The sequence below is a fragment of the Vanessa atalanta genome, chromosome 30, assembly GCF_905147765.1.
Source record: "Vanessa atalanta chromosome 30, ilVanAtal1.2, whole genome shotgun sequence".
Lineage (NCBI taxonomy): Eukaryota > Metazoa > Arthropoda > Insecta > Lepidoptera > Nymphalidae > Vanessa > Vanessa atalanta.
In genome coordinates, this window is record NC_061900.1 from 582,599 (window position 1) to 606,504 (window position 23,906).

At 36.9% G+C, this 23,906-nt stretch overlaps 1 protein-coding gene across 3 annotated transcripts in view; it reads left to right on the forward strand.

The window, feature by feature from the left end:
• The window catches only part of LOC125075134 (catenin alpha), a 60,787-nt gene that overhangs the window by 35,646 nt on the left and 1,235 nt on the right, over nucleotides 1-23,906 (forward strand). Inside the window, exons 15-22 of one of the 3 annotated variants that reach the window (XM_047686732.1) lie at nucleotides 11,733-11,884; nucleotides 14,296-14,368; nucleotides 15,295-15,362; nucleotides 15,914-16,095; nucleotides 16,976-17,081; nucleotides 17,593-17,727; nucleotides 18,810-18,926; nucleotides 23,338-23,501. In XM_047686732.1, the coding sequence (XP_047542688.1) occupies nucleotides 11,733-11,884; nucleotides 14,296-14,368; nucleotides 15,295-15,362; nucleotides 15,914-16,095; nucleotides 16,976-17,081; nucleotides 17,593-17,727; nucleotides 18,810-18,926; nucleotides 23,338-23,501 (997 nt within the window). Of the gene's footprint in view, nucleotides 1-11,732; nucleotides 11,885-13,174; nucleotides 13,245-14,295; nucleotides 14,369-15,294; nucleotides 15,363-15,913; nucleotides 16,096-16,975; nucleotides 17,082-17,592; nucleotides 17,728-18,809; nucleotides 18,927-23,337; nucleotides 23,869-23,906 lie in introns of those variants that run through there. The other 2 variants (XM_047686734.1, XM_047686733.1) reach the window with 2 other exon arrangements.

The following is a 23,906-nucleotide window of genomic DNA, read 5'->3' on the forward strand; positions in this document are numbered from 1 at the left end:
TTGGTGTAGAATTAATACTGAAAAGCTGTCACGTGACCTTCATGCAAGACACGCCCGGTTTTTTATCAAAATCAAATATTTCAACATTTATCTCACTCTGTAGCCAATTGCTAACTTGACACATATATAAGATAAGATCTCGCTATTACTGTACAATATCTTGCGATTATAAACTTCACTTGTCGCTCTCCGCGGGTTTAATGCTAGCTAGTATAGCTTGTTTAATGATCAAGATTTAGACTATTATATACGAAATTATTTTTTCAATTCCAATTGATAGAATTTTTTTCGGTTTGGGTAAATGGTACTCGTGGTGAATGTACAACACTGCCCGCATTGGCGCCTTGAGAAATTTTAACCTTTTATTCCTTCCATCGTCCACCTTGGGAACTGTTATGTTACGAACATTGTAATTAGACTGACTCTCTCACTTGATCTTAGAATATGTTTTGAGTGGATAGTACCTATCTAGACGGGCTTGCACAGAGCCCTCCCACCAAGTAATTATAGAGAAGTACTGTTTCTTATAAGTGTCACATCATCAAATCTACAAAACTTTCCCACAGATAAAGTTTTTAATATGCAGCGTAAGGACTTAGCTAGTAGATACTCTTTTTTATGTGAGGCTTTTATAAGTTTTAATTAAATATAAAGCTACTAATAGTTCAAGATTGGTCTGTCCAAAAAAATATATGAATTTTGATTGTTATGAAATTTTAGGTTGTAAAATCGCTTAACTTAAAATACTGGGATATTTATACTTAATGGGAATTAATTTGAATACCAAAAATACTAATGGAATAATACTAATACTTACCCCAATTCAAATCCGTTTATCGAACTAGTCTTTTATAAGTTCAAGATTAGTCTACCCAAAAAAAATATTCTGTTAAATAGGTTTCACCAAAAATATTGACTCAAAAATAAAAAATCGTTTTAAATTACTTTGAATATCACACTAATACTAATGGAATAATAGTAATACTTACCCCAAAAGGATTGTCCTCGTTGACCTGAGCGTATGGTATGCCCAAAAACATGGAGTAGTCGCCATCATCAGCCCTCAGACCTCTAATCAGACCCTGCTGCGTATCCACCAGGGGATCCAATCTGAGGGTACCCTGCGTGAACCCAATCACCAGCACCAGAACCCAAGCTCTTGCCCACATCTTAGAGGCTAGGGTAATGAATTCACATTGACTTTGAATATATCTTAGATGATGTTTATCAGATAAGGTTATCGGATCTGGAAGATAGATCGATACCTATTGATACTAAGCTGGAAATAATTGATATCTTTTTACTCTTAACACAATCTCAATAAAAATGAACCACGTATTTAATATACTAGTTTATCTCTGCGATTTCGCCTGTAATGGAAGGGGGGATGTTTGGTACCGTATGTTCTTTATTGCTCACGATAACGTGTATGTGTGTTCCGTTCAGTGTAAATGCTCATAATTGCGTAACAAAAATAATCACTTACGCCTTTATAATATTATTTAGGATTGACTGAATATTTGTAACGACGATTCACACTATTTTATCTATACTAATATTGACGACCTCCATGGTCAAGTAGTGTGTACACTGGTTTTCATGGGTACGCCACTCCGAGGTCCCAGGTTCAATTCCCGGCCGAGTCGATGTTGAAAAAGTTCATTAGTTTTCTATGTTGTCTTGGGTCTGGGTGTTTGTGGTATCGTCGTTACTTCTGATTTTCCATAACACAAGCGCTTTAGCTACTTACATTCGGATCGGAGTAACGTATGTGATGTTGCCCAATATTTATTATTATTATAAATGCAACTAACAAACAACTGAACCGAATCTGATGAAATTTGCTTGCTTGAATTCCAAGTAAGGTCATAGGTTACTGTTTATTTATTTATTTATTTGACAACACCAACAAGCAGTACAACAGTCATTATGAAAATTTGCGTAGTCTTTAATAGGTACGCAAAAAGCAATATCTACCCCCTCCTCACGTTGGTGGAAACTAATTGTTTTTGGGAATTGTGATTGAAGACTCTCATCATTCGGGTTATATGGCCTTAGATAAAAATAAACCAACAAAAGAAAAAAAAAACAAAGATTAACGAACAACTCACCATTTATTTACCGTTGACAAAACAAAACTAAATGTTAAATGTTAAAATAAACTAGTAATAAATGTCGTCGTTTATCGTCAAGTCCTTGAGTCTGCGTTCGTTCGCTGTATAGAAGAGCTCCCAGAATGCGAGTCTGCTGTTAAAAGGTCTCGATATCATCGTCAAATCAGAGTCTATGTTCAAGCAGGGTATAGTTTCATGTGTAATTGGTTCCCATGTCACGGGTAGCTGTTCCGTTTCGTATGGTACTGGTTTTCTGGAAAGTTCGAAATTTATTGCATACCTGATATCATCGATGTAATACTTAACTCTTTAATACTTCGAATCGATTTGTCAATTGGGACATATAATAATATTTAAAGTGTGAATGTAGATATTTATGTTCTTCATAACGGTACCAGAAGTTAATCTATGGTAAGGTTTTGTGCAAATCCGTCTGGTTAGGTAACACCCACTCATCAGATATTCTACCGCCAAACAACACTCAGTATTGTTGTGTTCCGACTTGAAGGGTAAACTGAGATACAGTCTAAAGGAACATAACATTTAGTTTTTTAGTTGTCATATATTACCGTAGCTATGTCTTTTGGCGGTGGTGACTTTATATCAGATAACGTTTTATCGAATGACATATTGCTGCCCATATTATACTTAATGCTCATTCGAACGAATCAAATACAGGTACATACTTGTACGCTTATGTATGTATGTATGTATGTATGTATGTATGTATGTATGCTTATGTTTATTTGCGAGAGAAAGAAAAAGAGAGAGATCGATCTTTAGTTTCCCAACCTGTTGTTCCATAAATTTGATTTGAAAAACCACGAGATGGGATGATTAATAGTTTAATTATTGGATTCAATAATCTATGTAAATAGTTACTTTGTTTATTGTATGATATAGACACGCAAACCACCACCGCCCATAGACATTAGTGTTGTAAGAACCATTCCACCAACTTTGTTTGCCTGAAGTTACAATGGCACACTGATCCTTACAGTAAAAAAACAGTACCAAATGTTTGTACCGTACCCGTATTTAGCGAAGTTCGTCCAAATTGTCGTCATACGATCAATGACCATTTGATCTTCGGCTGATGGAGCAGTTCTATCATCACTCATAACAAACAAGTATCCGAGTTCGTCACCATGCGAAGCGCCTCCCAAACTTATGTTATATTTATTCTTTATATAATTCAAATCTCCATCATATGAAAACAAATATTGATATATACTATTAGCGCCATTTTGTAAAAGTTTTCCCAAACTCCTCTGTAAAGGGTTATTGTAAAAGAAATCGCCCTTGAAATTTATAATATTGGTGTCATCTTCGCTCAGGTTTGCATTGGCTACGTAAAAATTGCGCACGATATCAACCATTTGATCGAAACCTTCGTCATATTTGAAGACTTCTCCGAGTGTTTTGCGGAAATAATTTGGATTTTCAATGTAATCGTAAGGGCTCTTCGCGTTCAGTATTAAACCTTCGCGGCTTGTGTATCCAGCGAGTACGTTTATACCGTTCACTTTTGGCGCGTCTGTTCTGTAAGGCATTTCGACCAATATGTTCTCGACATTATCGAATTCCTTCTCTAAACATAAAGTAAATTCTATTGGTAAATTTGACGTCGCAGCGATTACTAATTTAGGATCTGCCGTCGATAGAAACTTTAAAGCTTCGGATTTGTTGTTAGTTTGCAAACCTAATTGTTCTGCGATTTTAATTGGAGCATTCAAGTCGGGCTTTGAAATAACTCGTGGCTTGAACAGTGTCCCGCTTTGTAGGATAACATTGTTGAATAGTTTTTCTGTTTTGGATACGATGTGAGCTTCAACTGAAGTGCTTCCAGCGCTTTCGCCCATTAGGGTTATTTTGTTAACGTCTCCGCCGAACGATGCGATGTTGTCTTTGATCCATCGTAAAGCTCTTAGCTGGTCTTTGAGACCTTGATTGCCTGGTACTTCTGGAGTATCGAGGCACATGAAACCGTATACGCCAAGTCTGTAATTTGGGGCTACGACTATTACGTCATGGTTGACTAAATATTTACCCCCGAAATAGTTTTGCTTGTTGTAGCCTACACTGAATCCACCGCCGTGAAGCCACACGATTACTGGTAATTTATTTCGAGAACTGGCTTTGTTTGGTACGTAGATGTTGAGACGCAAGCAATCGAGGTTTCCGATGGGATCGCTGGCCAGCATTTGAGGGCATTCTGGTGGATCTTCATACGCGTCGTATATTGCATCGGAATACGGGTAAGGTTCGGCGACCTGGAATGTATATTTCATATCGTTCATATCGGTCATGTAATATATTAGAAAAGCGTTGATGGTCCAATAGGTCCATACGATTTTAGCGAAGTCTGCGAGTTCAGATCCGCGTAAGTACTACTAAGTTTTGCGTGTGCTCAAACAGGTGCACTCCCTATTTGATCATTCTCATAATCAGATAGGACGGCAAATCCGTCACGACCGGCAAGAGTTGAGGAGCAGGTCCAATATACGTGCTTTTCGAAACACGGGATTGTACACACTTCCAACTTCTATACTCCGTACTATCACTGAGAATTTTTCAATAAGAATCTTGATCACTATTTATCGGCCCGACCTGCATTTTAAACCCAGAAAATAGGGTTCTGCTGCCTTATGTCTAACCACTAGAACAACGAGGCAGTCAATGAAATATATTTTATATAAAAATAATATAAGCATTACTTTTCGCCCGCGTGATAGGAGGGGGTGGTCATAGTTTATAGGTATAAAAATAGCTTAAGAACATCCTTGAAGTTTAAGAGGCTTTGTACTGAATTTTATCAAATTTTTGATTCCATGAAAACGTCTCAGAGTTACTCTCGCATTTATAATATTAGTATAGTACAGATTATAATACGTACCCCAAATGGATTCTGTTCATTGATCCTGGCGTAAGGTATACCCAGAAATATAGAATAGTCTTCGTCAGTCCTCAGACCTTTGACCAGACCCTGGGTAGTAGACACCAAGGGATCCAATCGAACATCGCCTTCGACGTAATTAAACGCCAAGAGAACGAACAGGCTGCCCCACATCGTAAAATGAATAATATCGAAATTGCTAAATACTCAATTTATACTAGGTTATTCCGACTGAAAACATACGTGATGCTATTGCGTGCGTTTCCGACGCGTTCGGTTGATATTTTATTTTTTCGCTGGTAATTATTATTGCAACGAAATTCTTTTACGCGACTTACAGTTGAGTGAACTATTTTTCTTATATTGTTTTTTTCACACGGGATATTAACTAACATCTCATCACCATTAAATTATTCCCATATTTTTTTATAATAATCCATAGACATTGGCAGCGTTAGAAATATTAACCATTAAAGGGAATAAGTAAGGAATAGAGAATTTACCGCCAGAAGAGAAAACAAAAAATTGGAATATCAAAGAATAGACTATATTAATGTTAGATGACTGTCTAGACGATTCTTCTCGGCAGACTCTCAATTCGGAACCGGTGGTAGAACCGGAACCATTTTAGTTAATCCTGTATAATGACGTTTATTAAGAGCTTGTAAGAGCGTACTTTAGTGAAGTATGTCTTGTTTCGATTGCTGTCTTTATTTGTACGTTTAAATACATACACTGTCCGCCCCGACTTCGTATGGACGAAATTCATACGAAGTCCATCAATTTCATTATTGTTGAAATTTTTCGAAAATGTTTTCTTAATGAACGTCTGCGTCGCCAAAGAAGTAACTCCTTTAATTAAGGAGATCTTGTAAAAGTGAACCGATTTAGATGATTTTTTTGTATGGAGATAGTTCGAGTCCAGGGAAAAATATAGGGCGAGAAGTAAAATAGGGCGTGGCAGTTCGTGCGTTAAAGATGTAGTTTTATCAATTTCGCGTGAGTAAATCCGCATGCTCAGCTAGTCGCTTATATAGCACAGCATATAAAGGTATGTATATTACGTTACAAATTACATTTTTTTTTTACATAAAGCATATCTTATTATAATGAAATATAACAACTGAATATATAGTACACGCGTACACGAGACAGCAGAGAGCGGGCGGAGTGACGTGACGGTATGAGAGAGCGTCGTGACGTTTGACGGCACGACACACGATACGGTCTTACGCCCAAATGCCAATGACTGTTTAAAGTTAAAAACTACTAAATAAATATCATTCAATTTGTGTTTGTAATTTATCTCGTGCTCGAAGGTAAGGTTAACATCGTGAGGAAACCTGCATGTGTCTTCTTTGAATAAAATTCTGTCACATGTGTATCCACCAGGGCACATTGGTACTAACGTGTTGGAATAAGCTCGAAAACTTCCCAAAACGGGGATTTGGCCTTAACGATTTTGGGAGACATTTACAGACTGTTAATGTTATATATACTACTAGCGAACCGCCCCGGCTTCGCACGTGTGCAATGCTGATACTAAATATACTACAGAATGTCCTACAACGTTCACAGCTTTTTTGTCGTTAGACAATACAAACCGCTATGTCCTGCGTTTTAAATCTATAATATTTTTGTAAATATTCATTTAAATTACACGCTGTAAAGGGCCATATTGATCTATATTAAATGTACAATGTGTTAAGGGTACTTAATTGGATAAGTATTAATGCTGTATTGCTTAAAATTGCTTCGTAAATCTATCCCTAAGAGATAGACATATACCATCGCGGACTTTTTTGAAGATCTTTTTAAGGTGTACAATACTGTACATTGATTTGATCTATCTCGTAGGGTTAAGCCAGCGTTTGCAATGTAAAACAATATATTTGTTTACGACATCACTTTAGAAACCTCTAAATGCATGTATTATACATATAAACCTCTTGAATCACTCTATATATTTAAAAAAATCGCATCAAAATCTTTTGTTTTGTCGTTTTAAAGATCTAAGCATACACAGGGACAGAGAGACAGCGGGAAGCGACTTAGTTTTATACTATGTATTGATATAATGTTAGAAGCGAAATTAAGATCCGTATTTTTCAAAATCTATGAGTTTGAAGAAAGCCGGGTGATATTTTTAATCGACTTAAAAAAAAAGGAGTTTATCAGTTAGTCGTGTATGTCTTTTCCATCATCATTACATAACAAAATCGCCTACCGCTGTCTGTCCCTGTGTATGCTTAGATCTTTGCAATTACTACTAGTAACAACTAGTAGTACTAGTCACAACTAGTAGTCGCAAGCGGCTTCGCACGCTTTTTAGGGGTTGATCGTCTGGCGTCGGACATAAAAAAGTTAATCTTGCTTCATACCAAAATTAATTATTTATTTTATTTATACATAGGTTCACAAACGGAATACAATCAGAACATACATTAAAATTACGGACTCACACAATTTTGATCTAGATAACATTCCTTAGCGTGTGTTGCTCATAATCAAAAATTAAAATTAATATTTAAATCTATCTAAATAAGCTCGACTCAGTGGTTTGACCATGATAGATCAACAGACAGACAGATTTACTTTCGCATATAATATTGGTATGGATAATATAGGTATATTTGTAGAGACCTAGTCACGTATGTATATAAATGATTATATAGTCAACTCCATTGTATGAACAGGTGTAACTAACCTTGATCTACAAACAGTTTATCTTTAAACTATTTAAACGAATTTTTGGCCATATAGAGGACGTTTTTGACAATCAATAATTTACATATATAGGTAACATAGTACATAGTGATATTTTTTTGATGGAGTAGTAGTTTTGTTTTTATGGTATAAGTTGGCGGACGGTCATATGGTCATATGGTCATAGCCTGATGGTAGTTCTCCACCGCCTATAGAAAATGGCGCTTGAAGTAATATTAACCATTCCTTACATCGCCAATGCGCCACCAACCTTGGGAACTAAGATATTTTGTCCCTCGTGCCTTTATTATGGTAACAATTTTCATTCTAAACTATCCATCTGCTACAGGCCCCTTTTAAGAGGGGTATGCTTGGTACTTGAATACTCCAATGCACAAAATGAATTATAATCAAACTAGTTCGTTTCCAACGAGAACACAACAGTACGGGTATAATAAACTTCTGGGTAGGTACCACCCACTCATCAGATACTCTACCGCCAAACAGCAGGACTTAGTATTGTTGTGTTCCGGTTTGAAGAGTGAGTGATTTATTTGACATAAATAATATTCTATTAAAATAGAAAAATATTTATGTTAAATAAATCTAGGAAACTTTTCTAAAAAATATTAGTCCGTAATACTGGTCACTCACCCTTCATATCAAAACACAACTTCTGTTTGGTGGTAGAGTATATGATGTCGTACGTACCCACACGGGCTGGCACAAAGCCCTACCACCAATAATGTGAAAATCTCAAGTTTGTTTACATCAACTTCTGCAAACGTTAGAAGCGAAATTAAGATCCGTATGTTTCAACATCTATGAGTGTGAATATAGACGAGTGATATTTTTAATCGACTTCAAAAAAAAGGTGATTATCAATTTGACGTTTATGTCTTTTCCAACATCTTTACATGGTTTAAAAAAAAGTCGCTTACCGCTGTCTGTCCCTGTGTATGCTTCGTCATCAGCCCACATCATGTTGGACCTAGACCTCTCCAAATGCACGCCACTGTGGTCTTTCTTCGGCAACTCGCGTCCAACTCCTGCCAGCCATCTTGCGCAAATCGTCACATCACCGTGCCGGAGAACGTCCTACTCCACGTTTGCCGAGACGCAGTCTCCACTCTAGAACACGTTTTCCCCAACGGTTATCGGTTCTACGACAAATATGGCCGGCTCACTGCCACTTCGACTTACTAATCCGGTGGGCTATGTCGATGACTTTGGTTCTCTGACCTTATTTCTGATGCGATCCCTCTGAGAAACGCCGACATAATTAAAATTGCCCGCGGGAATTGACTATGGAATGATTTTTTTTTAATATTCGAAGTCGGAATCTTGGCGTTATAAGCTTATCCTTACGTCTCGTGAACATACAATGATTATCACTGATTCTATCAAGTGATCAATGTTACATTGAATATACATAATATTGTCGTAAATATATTGTGACGCAACAGCGAGTAATCCTACTTTGTTAATAAAATCCCGAAGGGAGTATCTATATTATAAAAAGGCCGAAACTTTAACAGATTAAATATCTGTGGCGTTCCGCAATAGTAACATCACACACACTACTCTGATCCCAATGTAAGTAGCTAAAGCACTAGAGTTATGGAAAATCAGAAGTAACGACGGTACCACATACACCCAGACCCAAGACAGTCTACATCGACTCGGCCGGGAATCGAACCCGGGACCTCGGAGTGGCGTACCCATGAAAACCGGTGTACACACTACTCGACCACGGAGGTCGTCTTTGTTAATTATATATTAAAATATTCAAATGTAATGTATAATATGAAGTCGTTCTTAGTAAAAAAAAAAAAAACAAAACAAATATTCAATTTAAATAAATTAACAGCGAAGGTCTGTTTATTAAAAGTTCAAGGTGCGTATAAATTTATTTAATTCGAATCGTACGAAATATTTGATGAGATGTTTCCGAACGAAGTTATTTAACGCGGCTCACAGTTCTAGCTCACGAGCTTACGTAAGGGGATAGCGTTGTTTCAGGCGACTCTTCCCTCTCTTTCTATCCATGTCTATCTCTTTCTATTTTATACACAGTTTTATTCAAACTTTTCTTTTGTTTTTATTTTTTTGTTAACAAATTCATCATTGCCACTTTATTATTCTAAAAGTTTGTTGATTTATTTAATTGTGTCTGTTATCATTACCTAGTACCCATCAAAAACATAAATGTAAAAATAAGAGTCAAGTCCAATAGTATGGATAATATATACCTTGGTTGTTGAATTCAACGACAAAAGAATTGAGATCTAAATGGGTGCCAAGTACAATGGTCCTTCTTGAAATTTATTTATAACTACATAAAATATCATTTCTTCTAATAATTTAGGATAACATATTGTAGCCTAAGGTCTTGGCTAGTTCTTATATGTTCATAAACACTAATTGTAGTTTGAATCGAGTTCATATCTAGACAAGTACCATTGAATTTTTGCATACTTAATTTGTGTAAATAATTTATTTGTAAATTATAAACACAAATTAACAGGCTTAGAACTTGCGAAGGCTATAATATAATTCGTATATGAGAACTAGCCAAGACAGACCTTAGGCAACAATATATTATCCTAAACTGCGGTAATAACAGAACCACAGTTTTACCTAGTGTAATCAATTCTGTTATTGTTGCATATCGAGACTTGATGGTAGGGCTTTGTGCAAGCCCGTCTGGGTAGGTACCACCCGCTCATCAGATATTCTACCGCCAAACAGCAGTACTCAGTATTGTTGTGTTCCGGTTTGAAGCGTGAGTGCGCCAGTGTAACTACAGGCACAAGGGACATAACATCTTAGTTCCCAAGGTTGGTGACGCATTGGTGATGTAAGGAATGGTTAATATTTCTTACAGCGCTATTGTCTGTGGGCGGTGGTAGACCACTTACCATTAGGTGGCCTATTTGCTCGTCCGCCTACCGATAACACAAAAAAAAATCGATAGCCCACTATCGATAGACTATCGATAGTGGGCTATCGATAGTTAAGATGTTGGAGATAGTATCTATAGTCTATCGATAGTATTGTCACGTGTCAATACTATCGATAGTACCGATAGTATCGATGGGGAGCTATCGATGTGCAATACTATCGATAGTATTACTTTTAACCTAAACTATCGATAGACCAAAATATTCGATACTATCGATAGTATCAATAGTATCGCTGCTCCCAATAGTATTGCATACAGAGAGCAATATATCGATAGTATCGATAGTATTGCCGTAATCAATAGTATAGCTCACGGAGAGCTATCGATGGTATTGATACAATCGATAGTACTATCGATATCCTGAATAGTTTTCGAGATCAACTATCGATAGTCAAACTATCGATAGTTCTACAACGCTGTTCTACACTGTCGCAGTTGTTATCGTTCACATCTTGTTAATCGTGCAATATGATGCTTAAATAAATAAATAATTATTATTATTGTTGAACAATGTAATTGTGGTCGTGTCAAATGCATTAAGGCAAAGGGAGCTCTGCAGTAGCCCGATTTGAGCTCAATACTATAAGGTCGTATTTCCGTGCTTTTAGTATGCGACTAAAATCGATTCCAAAAATACTTTGTTTAATAAATATTTAGTACGATGACATCATGAAGCAATAAAATATTGGTCACAGTCTGAACATCTGTTAATATTTATAAAATTTTGTTATTTATTTCTATGGAAGTCACAATAATGTAAGGCAATATAATAACCCTTCAAAACATAAATATGAAATGAGAGCCAAGTTCAATATTATGATATGGGCCTTGGTTGTTGACTTCAACGACAAAGGAATTGAGATCTGAATGGATGCCAAGTTCAATGGTCAGTCCTGAAATTTATTTATAACTACATAAAATATAATTTCTGTTTATAACTTAAGAGAATATAGCCTAAGGTCTATTTTATGGTTCGCGGGAAACAGCTAGTAATTAATAAATGAGTTTTACGTTATTATATTTCTAATTAAATTTTATTTTGATATTCCAGTGATGTCAAAGTTCGCCGTCCGTGTCGACGCGGCGGTGTCTGCGCTCGGAGATGGCGCGGGCGCGGGCCTCGACGAGAACGACTTTATCGACGCATCGCGTCTCGTTTACGACGCAGTCCGTGAGATACGTCGTGCCGTGCTCATGAATAGGGTAAGATTTACGGAAGTTTTGTGGGTAGGAACACCCACTCGTCATGGTATACACATATATACATTTTATAACTTTTTATAAGAGCCGAGATTGCCCAGTTCAAACCCAGGCAGGCACCACTGAATTTTCATGTGCTTAATTTGTGGTTATAATTCATCTCGAGCGCCGGTGGTGTAGGAAAACATTGTGAGGAAACCTGCATGTGTCTAATTTCAACGAAATTCTGCCACATGTGTATTCCGCCAACCCGCATTGGAACAGCGTGGTGGAATATGCTCCAAACCTTCTCCTCAAAGGGAGAGGAGGCCTTTATCCCAGCAGTGGGAAAATTTACAGGCTGCTGATGATAAGTTTGCCGTTTGGTAGATTCAAGTCAATTGTAAAAAATACATTGGTAAAGAAGGCATATTATTCGATACAAGATTATATTGATGATAAAAAAGCGTGGAGATCATGCTTGTTGACTTCCAGGCAGGAGACATAACATACATATATAATTGTATTTAACTAACTGATGACTATATTTTTAGATATTGAAAAAAGAGTAACTACTGAATTTCTTGCCGGTTCTTCTCGGTAGAATCTACATTCCGAACCGGTGCTTTACTTTAAATAGTTTGTTGAATGACGATTCAAAAGTGCTTGTAAAAGCCTACTTGAATAAAGTATATTTTGATTTTGATTTTATAATAAGTATTCAATCTGCCGTTTAACAAATTTAAAAAGTTTATTAATTTAATTTAATAAAGAAATATTCTTTATTAAAATAATACATACTTTTTTAGAAAAAAAAAAGCCTGGATTTGGGCTCGGGTCCCATCACTTGGGATTGAACAATGATTGTGAATAACATCATCATTGTAAATAGTTTATTTAAAAAAAAACAACTATGCGAGATTCTTGCCGTTTCTTTCGCTTTCCGAAACGGTAGTAGTATTTAAATATTGACGATTCAAAAACGCTTCATTGTTAAGTTTAAAATAAATTAAATACATTTGATTTGGTTTAATTTGATTCAACACGCGTCAGTATGATTGTCAACACGTATAGAATATATCTAAGTAAAGTTTAATATATGAGTTCCCTTCTAAATAAATCATTTGAATATCCAGAGGTATAGTTAAAATAATTGAGTTAGTCAGTTATGTTATTAATAAATATAAATATTGACTTTGAAAAAATATAGTCCGAGAGACAACACGCATAAAACGTTTCGAATTTCTTAATGAAGTCTCACATTGCCTACGACAAGGCTTGGATTAATTAAACAATTGATGAATTTGCGTGTAGGATGAGGAGGAACTCGATCCGGAAGACGTCGATTTAGACGAACAATACACGTTGGAGACGAGGAGCAAATGTAAGACGTTACGTCTGTACGATAGTGCTTTGACCGTTGCATGTTTTCGTTTCTGTGTTCGACAAATGTATCTTGGTAAACGGCATGCGTCGCCCGGACTACGTTTGTGTGGGAATAGATTTTATGTTTTTTTTTTAAACATTAGATAACATTACAAAGCGTAAATAGGTCGTTTGAGTTAGATTTGATATGAATATTTGTAAATTCGTGAACTGTTTTGTTTTATGGAAACGAAGTTCTTTCATGATTGAACTAAGAGAGGGGAGATATAGTTCCCCTTGAGGGCGCATAACGCCTTTTGCTTACGTGACGTTTTCTGCCAGTTGACTCAACTGTATGCCGCGTAATAGAACTTCGTTCCAGAAACAAATACGGCTGGCAGCTGCCAGTTGTTCAGAATCGATTATTTACGCTTTGTTTATGCACTCTCGTCCATTTACAGCTTCCGTGTATTCATCTGTTGGGACTTTTTTTTGTTGTGTTAATATTTTTTTGCAATCGCTGTGATTCGGTTCATAAATAACATTGTGATTGGTGGAATATGAAATATCAATATCGTTTACTACAAGGGATCTCTAAGGCTTTGTTAGAGTAGACAATGTGGGGGATAGGGGGAGGGGGGGGGGTCGAAGTCATCTTCGCCTTGAAGAGAGTGGCCGCGGATGCATTATATCAACCGATCCCGCAGCCTCTCCGGTCTCGGCACCGGCGGCCATCGCAGTTGTTTTAGTGGGTAGAAAACCGGCAAAAACCGGTTTTGAACGAAAGGAATCTCGAACGAAGGGCGACAACTGTATGCGAAGAATTTAACATTAATTTACCTTACGCCACAAAGTATTCATACATTACTCATCATCAACATCAACGCTAAGCCTATTGAAAAAAGTTTAAAAAAAATTGTATTCGGAACATAATGGTTTATATAACGTTATCGTTAAAAGAGAATTTTTGGAAATTTCTATTTGGGGGGGGGCGTCGTTGCGATTTTATTGATATTCCACCAATGACGTCACTCATCGCATGCTTCTTTGTGTTGTCTTTGCATGTGTAGACGAGCGATGACCTCGACACTGATACCGAGTTCGAGCCGGTCGAGGATATGACGATGGAAACGAGGAGCCGCTGTGAGTACGATGCGACCAGTAGCTTTTTTTTTTGTATATTCTGTAAGAGCTACGTGTATAAATTTGGAAGGTTTATTTTCATAGTGAAACTTTTTTATGTATAATCGCAAGATGTAAATTTGACTGCAACGTTTGTGTGCAACGATTTCGATGTATAAAGGTTTCACTTGTGCAATTGCTTTGTTTGTCAGTATTTTGTAGAGTTGATAATGTTTTCGAAAAACGAGTTCAAGTCACCTGGTTTGGTCAATCGTAATTTTGATGAATTATTGCATTTATGTTCGATATGTTATTATTATTTAATATATAATTGTTAAAAAAAATATCATATAATTCTTGCCTGTAATCATTGGTTATGTTTAATTTTATTTTTAATACATACTGTGCAATGTGATAGTACATGGTGAGACTACTTGTAAATAGTAGAACATTTGCCACCATCAGGTGACAAATTTGCTTGTCCGCCTTTTAAATAAAGTAAAATAAAAGCGGCACAGGATATATTGAAGTGTCTCTTACTCTCATAATCAGATAGGACAGCTAAATCGTCATGAACGGTAATAGTTCAGGCGCAGAACTAACTATACGTGCTCTCCGAGGCACGAAAGTGCAAACATTGCCAACTTTGACAGTCCAGTTCGCTATCAAAAACCCGATGAACTGCTCGGGATCTGTGTACTTTTAATCTAGCCACCAGTTTCGACCAACATGGACACATAAAGCCAAGTTAATCTACGTGAATCAGGGGGAAGGGGGATTGTTACTGTCACTAGACCATAACCACGTGACTTGAAAATGTTTCCTTAAAGAATAAATCGATCATTTTCTTATTCTCAGATTTGTCTAAACGAACGATTATATGAATCAACTCTGGTGTAAGAAAATTGTGATTTGTTTATTTTTTTAATTTTGCTTTAATCTTCCAGCGAGCGCTCACACCGGTGAGCACGGTGTGGACGAATATCCGGACATAAGTGGCATTACTAATGCTAGGGTAAGTTTAATTTTAACTTTAGTTAGAAGTTATATATGATAGGACTTTGCACCTCTTTGGGATCAAAATCCGACTTAACTAAATGTTGCTTTTAGTGAGAGTATTTGATTACATATATAGTAATCGTTTTAGAAAACTTTAATAGCGTGATTCAGGTTTATATAGACGAGCAAAATTGCAGCCTGTAAACTGCTATGCGAGTCGAAATGGCCCAGTTCGAAAGCAGGTTCAAACTCAGGAAAGCAACACTGAAACTCCATGATTATTTTGTGTTTATTTCGCACTCGGCGGTGACGAAAGACATCGCGAGGAAACCTGCATGTGTCTGATTTCAATCATCATGCCACATGTTTATTTTCCAACCCGCATTGGATCAGCGTGCTGGAATTAGGTCCGAACCTTCTCCTTCTCCTCAAAGGAGACCTTAGCCCAGTAGTGGGACCTTTACAAGCTGTTACTAAATGTCCCAAACGGCCTCTTAAGGAGAAAGTTCGCTCACAATTCATCTGTTATAACTATCTGCGTCATTAAATATCTCGATGACCCGACAGGAGGCAATGCGTAAGATGACGGAGGAGGACAAGCGCAAGATCCTGCAGCAAGTGGAACTCTTCAGACGCGAAAAGATGACGTTCGACAATGAAGTCGCGAAGTGGGACGACGCCGGAAACGACATCATCATGCTAGCCAAGCACATGTGCATGATCATGCTGGAGATGACGGACTTCACGAGGTTTTTTTTGTTTTTTAGTTTAGCGGACGAGCATATGGACCACCTGATGGTTCTTTTCCTTACATTCCTTACATCACTGCCACAAACCTTGGGAACTAAGATGTTATGTCCCTTGTGCCTGTAGTTACACTGGTTCACTCACTCTTTAAACCGGAACACAACGATGCGGTACTGTTGTTTGACGGTAGGATATATGATGAGTGGGTGGTACCTACCCAGACGGGCTTGCAACAAGCCCTACCACCAAGTAAAAATGACCACTAGTTCTGGTTCAGGAGTTGAATTCTTCTAATAGAACCTGGATCATTGTGTGTAATTTTATTGAAAAGTACTTGTGGACTTAGTATTTGTTGTAAACACTGGTACTGAAGTGGCGGCAAAGGAAACTACTGCGTTTCTTGTTGGTTCTTCTCTGTAGAATCTACTTTCCGAACAACTGACATCCGTTCTTATTTAATTCAATTATAAAACGTTGATACTAAATACTTTTATGGGTATACTCGAATAAAGAATATTTTGGTTTTGAGTTTTATAAAGCCACCGGTTTAGAAAAGATTCCAAAATAATTTTCCTATTGACGTTCCTCGAATCAACTACTTTTCTTAGAACCGTTTCAAATGTTCTTTACATGATAACCAACTCTCTTTTTCAATTGTTATTTCTTTGACAGTCCGTGCCAGTAACAGTCAAATCGAGGACAGTTCCCACTCAAACTTTATTTAAAGACGAAACAACGCTTAACGGTTCTCTGACCAGCGCCATCTATTAAGGACCCGTCGATATAAAGCTGTTTCGACGACATATATATTAATAAAAATAGGCCTTAATATTAATACAATGGAACTCCAAATCGTAATACATGATCTCGTCCTATAACCAGAGGTCGAGGCCCGCTCAAGACTACGATGGACGTCATCAACGCCGCTAAAAAAATATCTGAAGCTGGTACCAAGTTGGACAAACTCACGCGCGAGATCGCTGAACAGGTGAGCGACTTGAAATACTTTTCGATATAATACTGGTCATCCCCCCCCCCCTAATCTAATGTTTGGAATTATTTTACTAATCTTGTAAAAACCTGCACATTTTTTTTTTATATGTGTTAGGTTAGTAAACGAATTATGATATGATGATTTTGGTCGTACACTCTATTCCTCTTCTTCTATATCTAATCTAATATGGCTAGATTTAGGTGCAGGATCAGATTTTACTTACTCTCCGAGGCATGGGAGGGTAAATACCAGCTTACAAACTGAATAACTCGGATTGGTTGACCATAGGGTGTATAACCTCAAGATGATGAACAACTACACTAAAATGACACACATTGAATTTAGCAGCTACTGGATAACCGTGATGGAACAAGCTTCAATCTCCTGAGGAGAAGCCATAGCCGAGAAATGACTTTTTAATAATATTAATACAACGGTTTATTTCCATTAACACAATTTTATTTACTTCGCTTCGAAGTTCACATTTGAGTCGTTCCAATTCCAGTGCCCCGAGTCGTCGACGAAGCAGGACCTGCTGGCATACCTGCAGCGCATCGCACTCTACTGCCACCAGATACAGATCACCAGCAAGGTGAAGGCCGACGTGCAGAACATCTCCGGGGAGCTCATCGTTAGCGGGGTGAGATGAGTCTTGATCTGCATAGTAGTGTATTGTTAGATCTCATTGGATTGGTGCAGGAGTCGGGGCGCCGAGGCACGCGATTGGTCCACCAGTTTATGCTTGTCGTCTATTGGACTATCACTTGTTCGGCTACTGTGATTTGCCCAAAAGTAGTTAAGGCGTAACAAATATACTTTTGCATTTTATTATGATAATGAGATGTAAGTCGATTCAGGATGTTTTGTATATTTCAATGGCAGGTGGAGTAGGGATAAACAAACCTTAGATTTGTAATAGAGGTCCTCCTGCTACTTAAATCGACTACTGGTAAAGGCAAGAACCGTTAGTAGTGTCATCTCTCTATTGATAGAATTATATATATAAATAAATACAGTGATATGAGTCCAGTAATTATATACATTTTATCACGAAATAGGGGGTATACTTGATCGTCAAAAATATACCCCCTTTTTTCAAGATGGTGGAACAAACTTATAGGAAATCTTGGTCGACAAGTTTTAAGTTAAGGGTTTCCAAATTACTTTTCGTATAAGAGGACACGGATCTAACTTGCCGGTTCTTCTCGGTAGAATCTACTTTCCGAACCGGTAGTAGCTTTACATTTAATTCAACACTGTTACATGTAGATTCTAAAGTGCTTTTATGAGCATACTAAAGAAGATTTTGTTTTTGTTTTTCCTTCTAGATTAACATGCAGTTACATTATAATTCTTCGCGTAATGATTAGTACTAGCCGAGATGGCCCAGTGGTTAGAACGCGTGCATCTTAACCGATGATTTCGGGTTCAAACCCAGGCAGGCACCACTGAATTTACATGTGCTTAATTTGTGTTTATAATTCATCTCGTGCTCGGCGGTGAAGGAAAACATCGTGAGGAAACCTGCTTGTGTCTAATTTCAACGAAATTCTGCCACATGTGTATTCCGCCAACCCGCATTGGAGCAGCGTGGTGGAATATGCTTCAAACCTTCTCCTCAAAGGGAGAGGAGGCCTTTATCCCAGCAGTGGGACATTTACGGGCTGCTAATGCCAAAAAAAAGAAATGATTGTACTTATTATGTAAACGTCTGATTTCCAGCTCGACAGCGCAACGTCTCTGATCCAAGCCGCGAAGAATCTAATGAACGCCGTCGTCCTCACCGTGAAGGCGTCCTACGTGGCCTCCACCAAGTACACGAGGCAGGGCACCATCGCTGTGAGTACCCGACAACGCCGCACTTACACAACACACGGTCATCCAATCAAACAATCCATTCCAATGGCAGGACGAGTTGAGATAAACATTACATTTATTATATTCCATGAGATTTAATAGTCTGATGTGTTAAACACTAAAAACTGTTATCGACTAATATATTTTTATTTATACTTTGTACCCGCGAGAGAAAAGTGGACTGTAGTTTTGGTAAAAATAGGGGTTGTTACCTCAAAACTGGGCTCTGACTTGTGAAGACACGTTCTTCTTGGGAGCGCTCCCTTGGTCTTCATACACTCGAAGAACACAGCCAAAGGGATGGGTGATATTATAGGAGAAGGATAAGTCCGTTACACAAGCTAATTTCAAAAGCGCGGCGCACTCACACAACACACGTTACCGCGGCTCACACCAGAAGGAAGAGAAGAAGGAAGTACGTCATACGTCAAATCATTCCATAGACAAACATTGACCTAATAACCTAATACGCTAAACCTAAATACGCTACATACTTTTACTTCCCAAGTTCCGATAGCAGTTTCGTCAACATCTAAAACACACACAGATTATTAAGATCTCGACGAACGCTGTCGTCCCAATTCAAGGTCACGGATGAATGTTTATCTTAAGTCCTGCCGTTGGAATCGACTTGTCTTATAGACGTTTAACGAGTTTTTGGAATATGTTTAAAATAAAGAAGGATTAGCTATTTTTTTTTAGTAAAATTTCCAATTTTGATTACAAATAAAAAGTAAGATAATTATTTTTAAAAAGTGTCTACAGTTGATAGACATAGGGGGGGGGGGGTGTTTGCGGTTGTTAGACTACGAATTGTACTAACAGAAATCTTATATTAGTGAATTATATACAGCATGTGTTATGATATATTTTATTGAATAAATCGAGCTTGAATATCGCTTTATAAAGCGCTGAAACCGCTTAAGACGCTTATGATCGTTCAATAATGTAATTGGTATTAGAATGAATTAATACGCTTTAGATTGCTATATAATTTTGTTTAGTTAACACCAGAAGGGACGTAACATCTTAATTGTCATTGTTGAAAGTACTACTTGGTTTAAGGCAAGAAGGAAAGGGAGGGTTCCACCCCTCCCCACCGACTCGTCATATCTTCTACCTCCAAGCAGCAATGCTTTGTAAAATTGTGTTCCGGTTTTAAATGTTTGAGTGTAACTACAGGCACAAGGGACATTACATCTTAGTTCCCGAGGTTGGTGGTGCATTGGCGATGTATGGAATGGTTAATATTTCTTACAGCGCTAATGTCTGTGGGTGGTGGTGTCTTAGCATCTTGTGGACCATTTGCAGGTCCACCAACCTGATGAAATAAAAAATTGAAAGTCTTGATGTAGTTATATATAGGGATTGTTTTATTAGTTTTATCGTTTTTTCACTTGGGTGCAGGAAAATCTTAAATTGGGGGGGGGGGGGCTTGTATTGTATAAATTCTTATTGATAAATGAATGGGTCGGCCTATTGAATATATCACTAGGGTTTTGTGGTAAGTGATTCTCAAAGACAGCCAGCTGTAGGGAAGTTAACGCTGATTCGAATTTAAGTAAATATATGTCATAGTAACGAATATATTTTAAAAAGCTTTTAAACATATTATATTAATTGAAATAATATATTTTTATTTCCTTGCGGGCAGAACAACTATGTAAGTTTGTGTTTATATTGAATGGTAATTATTATTATTATTTATTTATTTATTGCATGATTTAATAGCTTAATTGACTTCGTGCAAGCTCTGTGACGCTTGCACGAAGTTACACTAGTGTCTGACCGTAGTTCGATTTTTGGCTGAAGTCAAAGGCTTAACTTAACAAACCCTAAGAAATTAAATAAAAGAATCTTTAAAGAGTGTTTGTGTGCTGAAATATATTACAACACTAATGACTTCTTTGGTGATGCTGTTGGTGGAAGAGATGATCGCCTTCAGGCTGTTTTAAAAAACGAGAATGTATTATTTGTTATAAAAATAATTATAAAATATGTCCTGTAAACAAAAACTCATCGAGTTAATTTCGCCGGTTCGTCTCAGGTCCGAGGTCTTTATTTCCGAACAGATGATAGATTTTCTGACGTTCAATGAGCAACCGTAACGGTTCTATATTCAATAAACATTTCTGTCTTAGACTTTGGTCGAAGGTCACTGTATCGTAAAATTCGGTCGGACACTACCAAGTGTTCAGCAATCTATCGTATAAATATTACTTTTAATAATTTTCATTTTCCTGTTGCCTCTGTTAATTTAATAATATTTTTCTAACCGTACTTGCACGAGTTAATAAATTTGCACTCTGTTTAAACTCTCATGTTTGTTAAGCTGAAGAAATGAATCAAACTGTTGAGCTATCTATCATAAACTATGGTTAGATATAAGGCCACAGATTCTGAGTTCAAATCCCAAACCGGGCCGATAAAAAATCGCAAGTGTACACTCCCGTGCCTCGGAAAGCACGTAAAGCCATTGGTCCAGCGCCTGAAGTCTTTCCCGTGTATCGGAATTGCCGTGAGTGAGAGAGAGAGCACCTGTGTTTACTCACTCACTCGTGCACTTCAATTGCTGAGTAATTATCATTGAATTTAAGTTTTACTTATATATATACAGAAACATGAAAATACATGAAAGCGGAAACTACTAAAACCTTTACTTGGTGGTAGGGTTTTGTGCAAGCCCGTCTGTGTAGGTACCACCCACTCATCATATATTCTACCGCCAAATAACAGTACTCTCTATTGTTGGGTTCCGGTTAGAAGGGTGAGTGAGCCAGTGTAATCACAGGCACAAGGGACATAACATCTTAGTTGCCAAGGTTGGCGGCGCATAGGTGCATGTAAGGAATGGTTAATATTTATTACAGCGCCTTTGTCTATGGGCGGTGGTGACCACTTACCATCAGGTGGCCCATACGCTCGTCCGCCAAACAATGAATTAAAAAAAAAAAACCGAAAAGCCTTCTCCGATACGCGATTCTGATATAAGTTTTATGTATATCGGCTTAGTAGCTTCAGTCAGACGTAGCCATTTATTAGTATAGATTGATATTTACTATATTTATATGTAATATGACCAATATATAGTTATGTAAGTATTATATAGTCAGAAGTGCTTTTATATCTATACATATAATAAAATCGGAGTGTCTGTTTGTTATATTAAAATAACCGCGTTTTACTAAATGCACTAAATGTACCATATACCAAAGTATTTTTTTTACAATTTTTGTCTGTCTGTCTGTTTGTTCCGGCTAATCTCACTGACCGACTGAACTTTATAAAGTGAAGTAAGAAAAGCGAATACAAAATAATTAAAGTGATTAATTGTATTCGCTTTTGTTGCTACGCTTTAATGTTGCGGGCGCTCCATCTGTTTTTTATCTTGTGTTTGATTAAAGTTACATGTACATTAAAGTTACACTGGATATGTTATAATGAATTAAATTATGAAATATTTACATATTTGAACCATATAACCATATTTGCTTATAAAGTATTATTGTTCTGTGGACGGTACGAACATTTCTTTTTAATCAATTTTGAATGACTTACAAAAGCACGGCGCGTCTTATTTTTCCTTTCTCTCAAATCAATCTATCTTATATTTTATTATCGATGAATTAAGGTTGAATTTCGACCAATGGGCGACTATTGTTAAATACTTCGTGGCTTTGCACTAATCTATATGGTAATTCCAGATCTTTGAATCTCTTTCTTTTTCTATCTGTCCCTTTCTTTTATTGAACCTCGTTTCTTGTTATGGACTTTTAATTACATTTTTATTCCTCGAGATTTATTTAATTATTCACAAAAGTCATTAATTTATTTCACTGTTTCTGTTACTTAATATATAATATATATCGAAAACAATCATATTATTTCTTGTATGTTAGCTGTGTGTGTCATAATTAAAATATTCTAGACTATTCCATTCTATTTTACGTTTAAAATATTTAGTAATTTGTGTTTGAATGATTTAAATGTTTTTAAGTAAATTAATTATTAAATTTAAAAAGTATCTTTATATGTTGAATGTGATGTTCTAGACACATAGAACTATTAAATTAATTAAATATATATATCACATATTTCACTATGAATATATTAAATATTTCTTCGTAAAGTATATTTATATTTAGATATATAAAAAAGGGGCCGTTCCAAATCACCCGGATTTACCGTTTATGACGTTTTCCAAACGTTAATTTCATTGGACTGACAAGTAACGGTTTTCTCGTGTCAATCGAATCAAAATCCAAGAAGCAATGGCTAAACACACTCATACGGAAATATTGTCCAACTTACCTGAACCATGTGTTTTGTGAACGCTCCCGAACAACATGGTATTATGTTCATATTTAAAAAAAAATAACATATTAAATTCCAGTCGCCGATAGTCGTGTGGCGCATGAAGGCGCCAGAGAAGAAGCCGCTGATACGCCCCGAGAAGCCGGAGGAAGTTAGGGCGAAGGTCCGCAGAGGCAGCCAGAAGAAGCAGCCGAGCCCCATACACGCGCTGGCGGAGTTCCAGAGCCCGGCCGACAGCGTCTAGTGAGTCAACTCCCACTATTGTGGCAGGAGGAGGACGTATAAACAAAGTCTAGTTTAACACAACAAACAGTTCTTGATATATATCTTCATTTATAATACAATATTGTTCCATTTAACTGCTTGTATACTGCTTTAGTTTTATTTGCAAAGTTCCGATCACAATAGTATTTAAATCTCGACCAATGATGTCGTATAAAGTCAAGGTCGAATTTGTCTGGTTATCCTTACTCCTCCTGCCGTTGGAATGGACTATTCATGCTTGTGATACAATATGCTTTAAACGTTCTCCTAAGAGGCAGTGATTCCAACTTATGACAAAATGTTCCCCTAAATGTCTTTTAAAAAAATATCATAATTGGTGTTCTGTTAAAGGAGGTTATTTCAAATATAAATTCAAAATACATT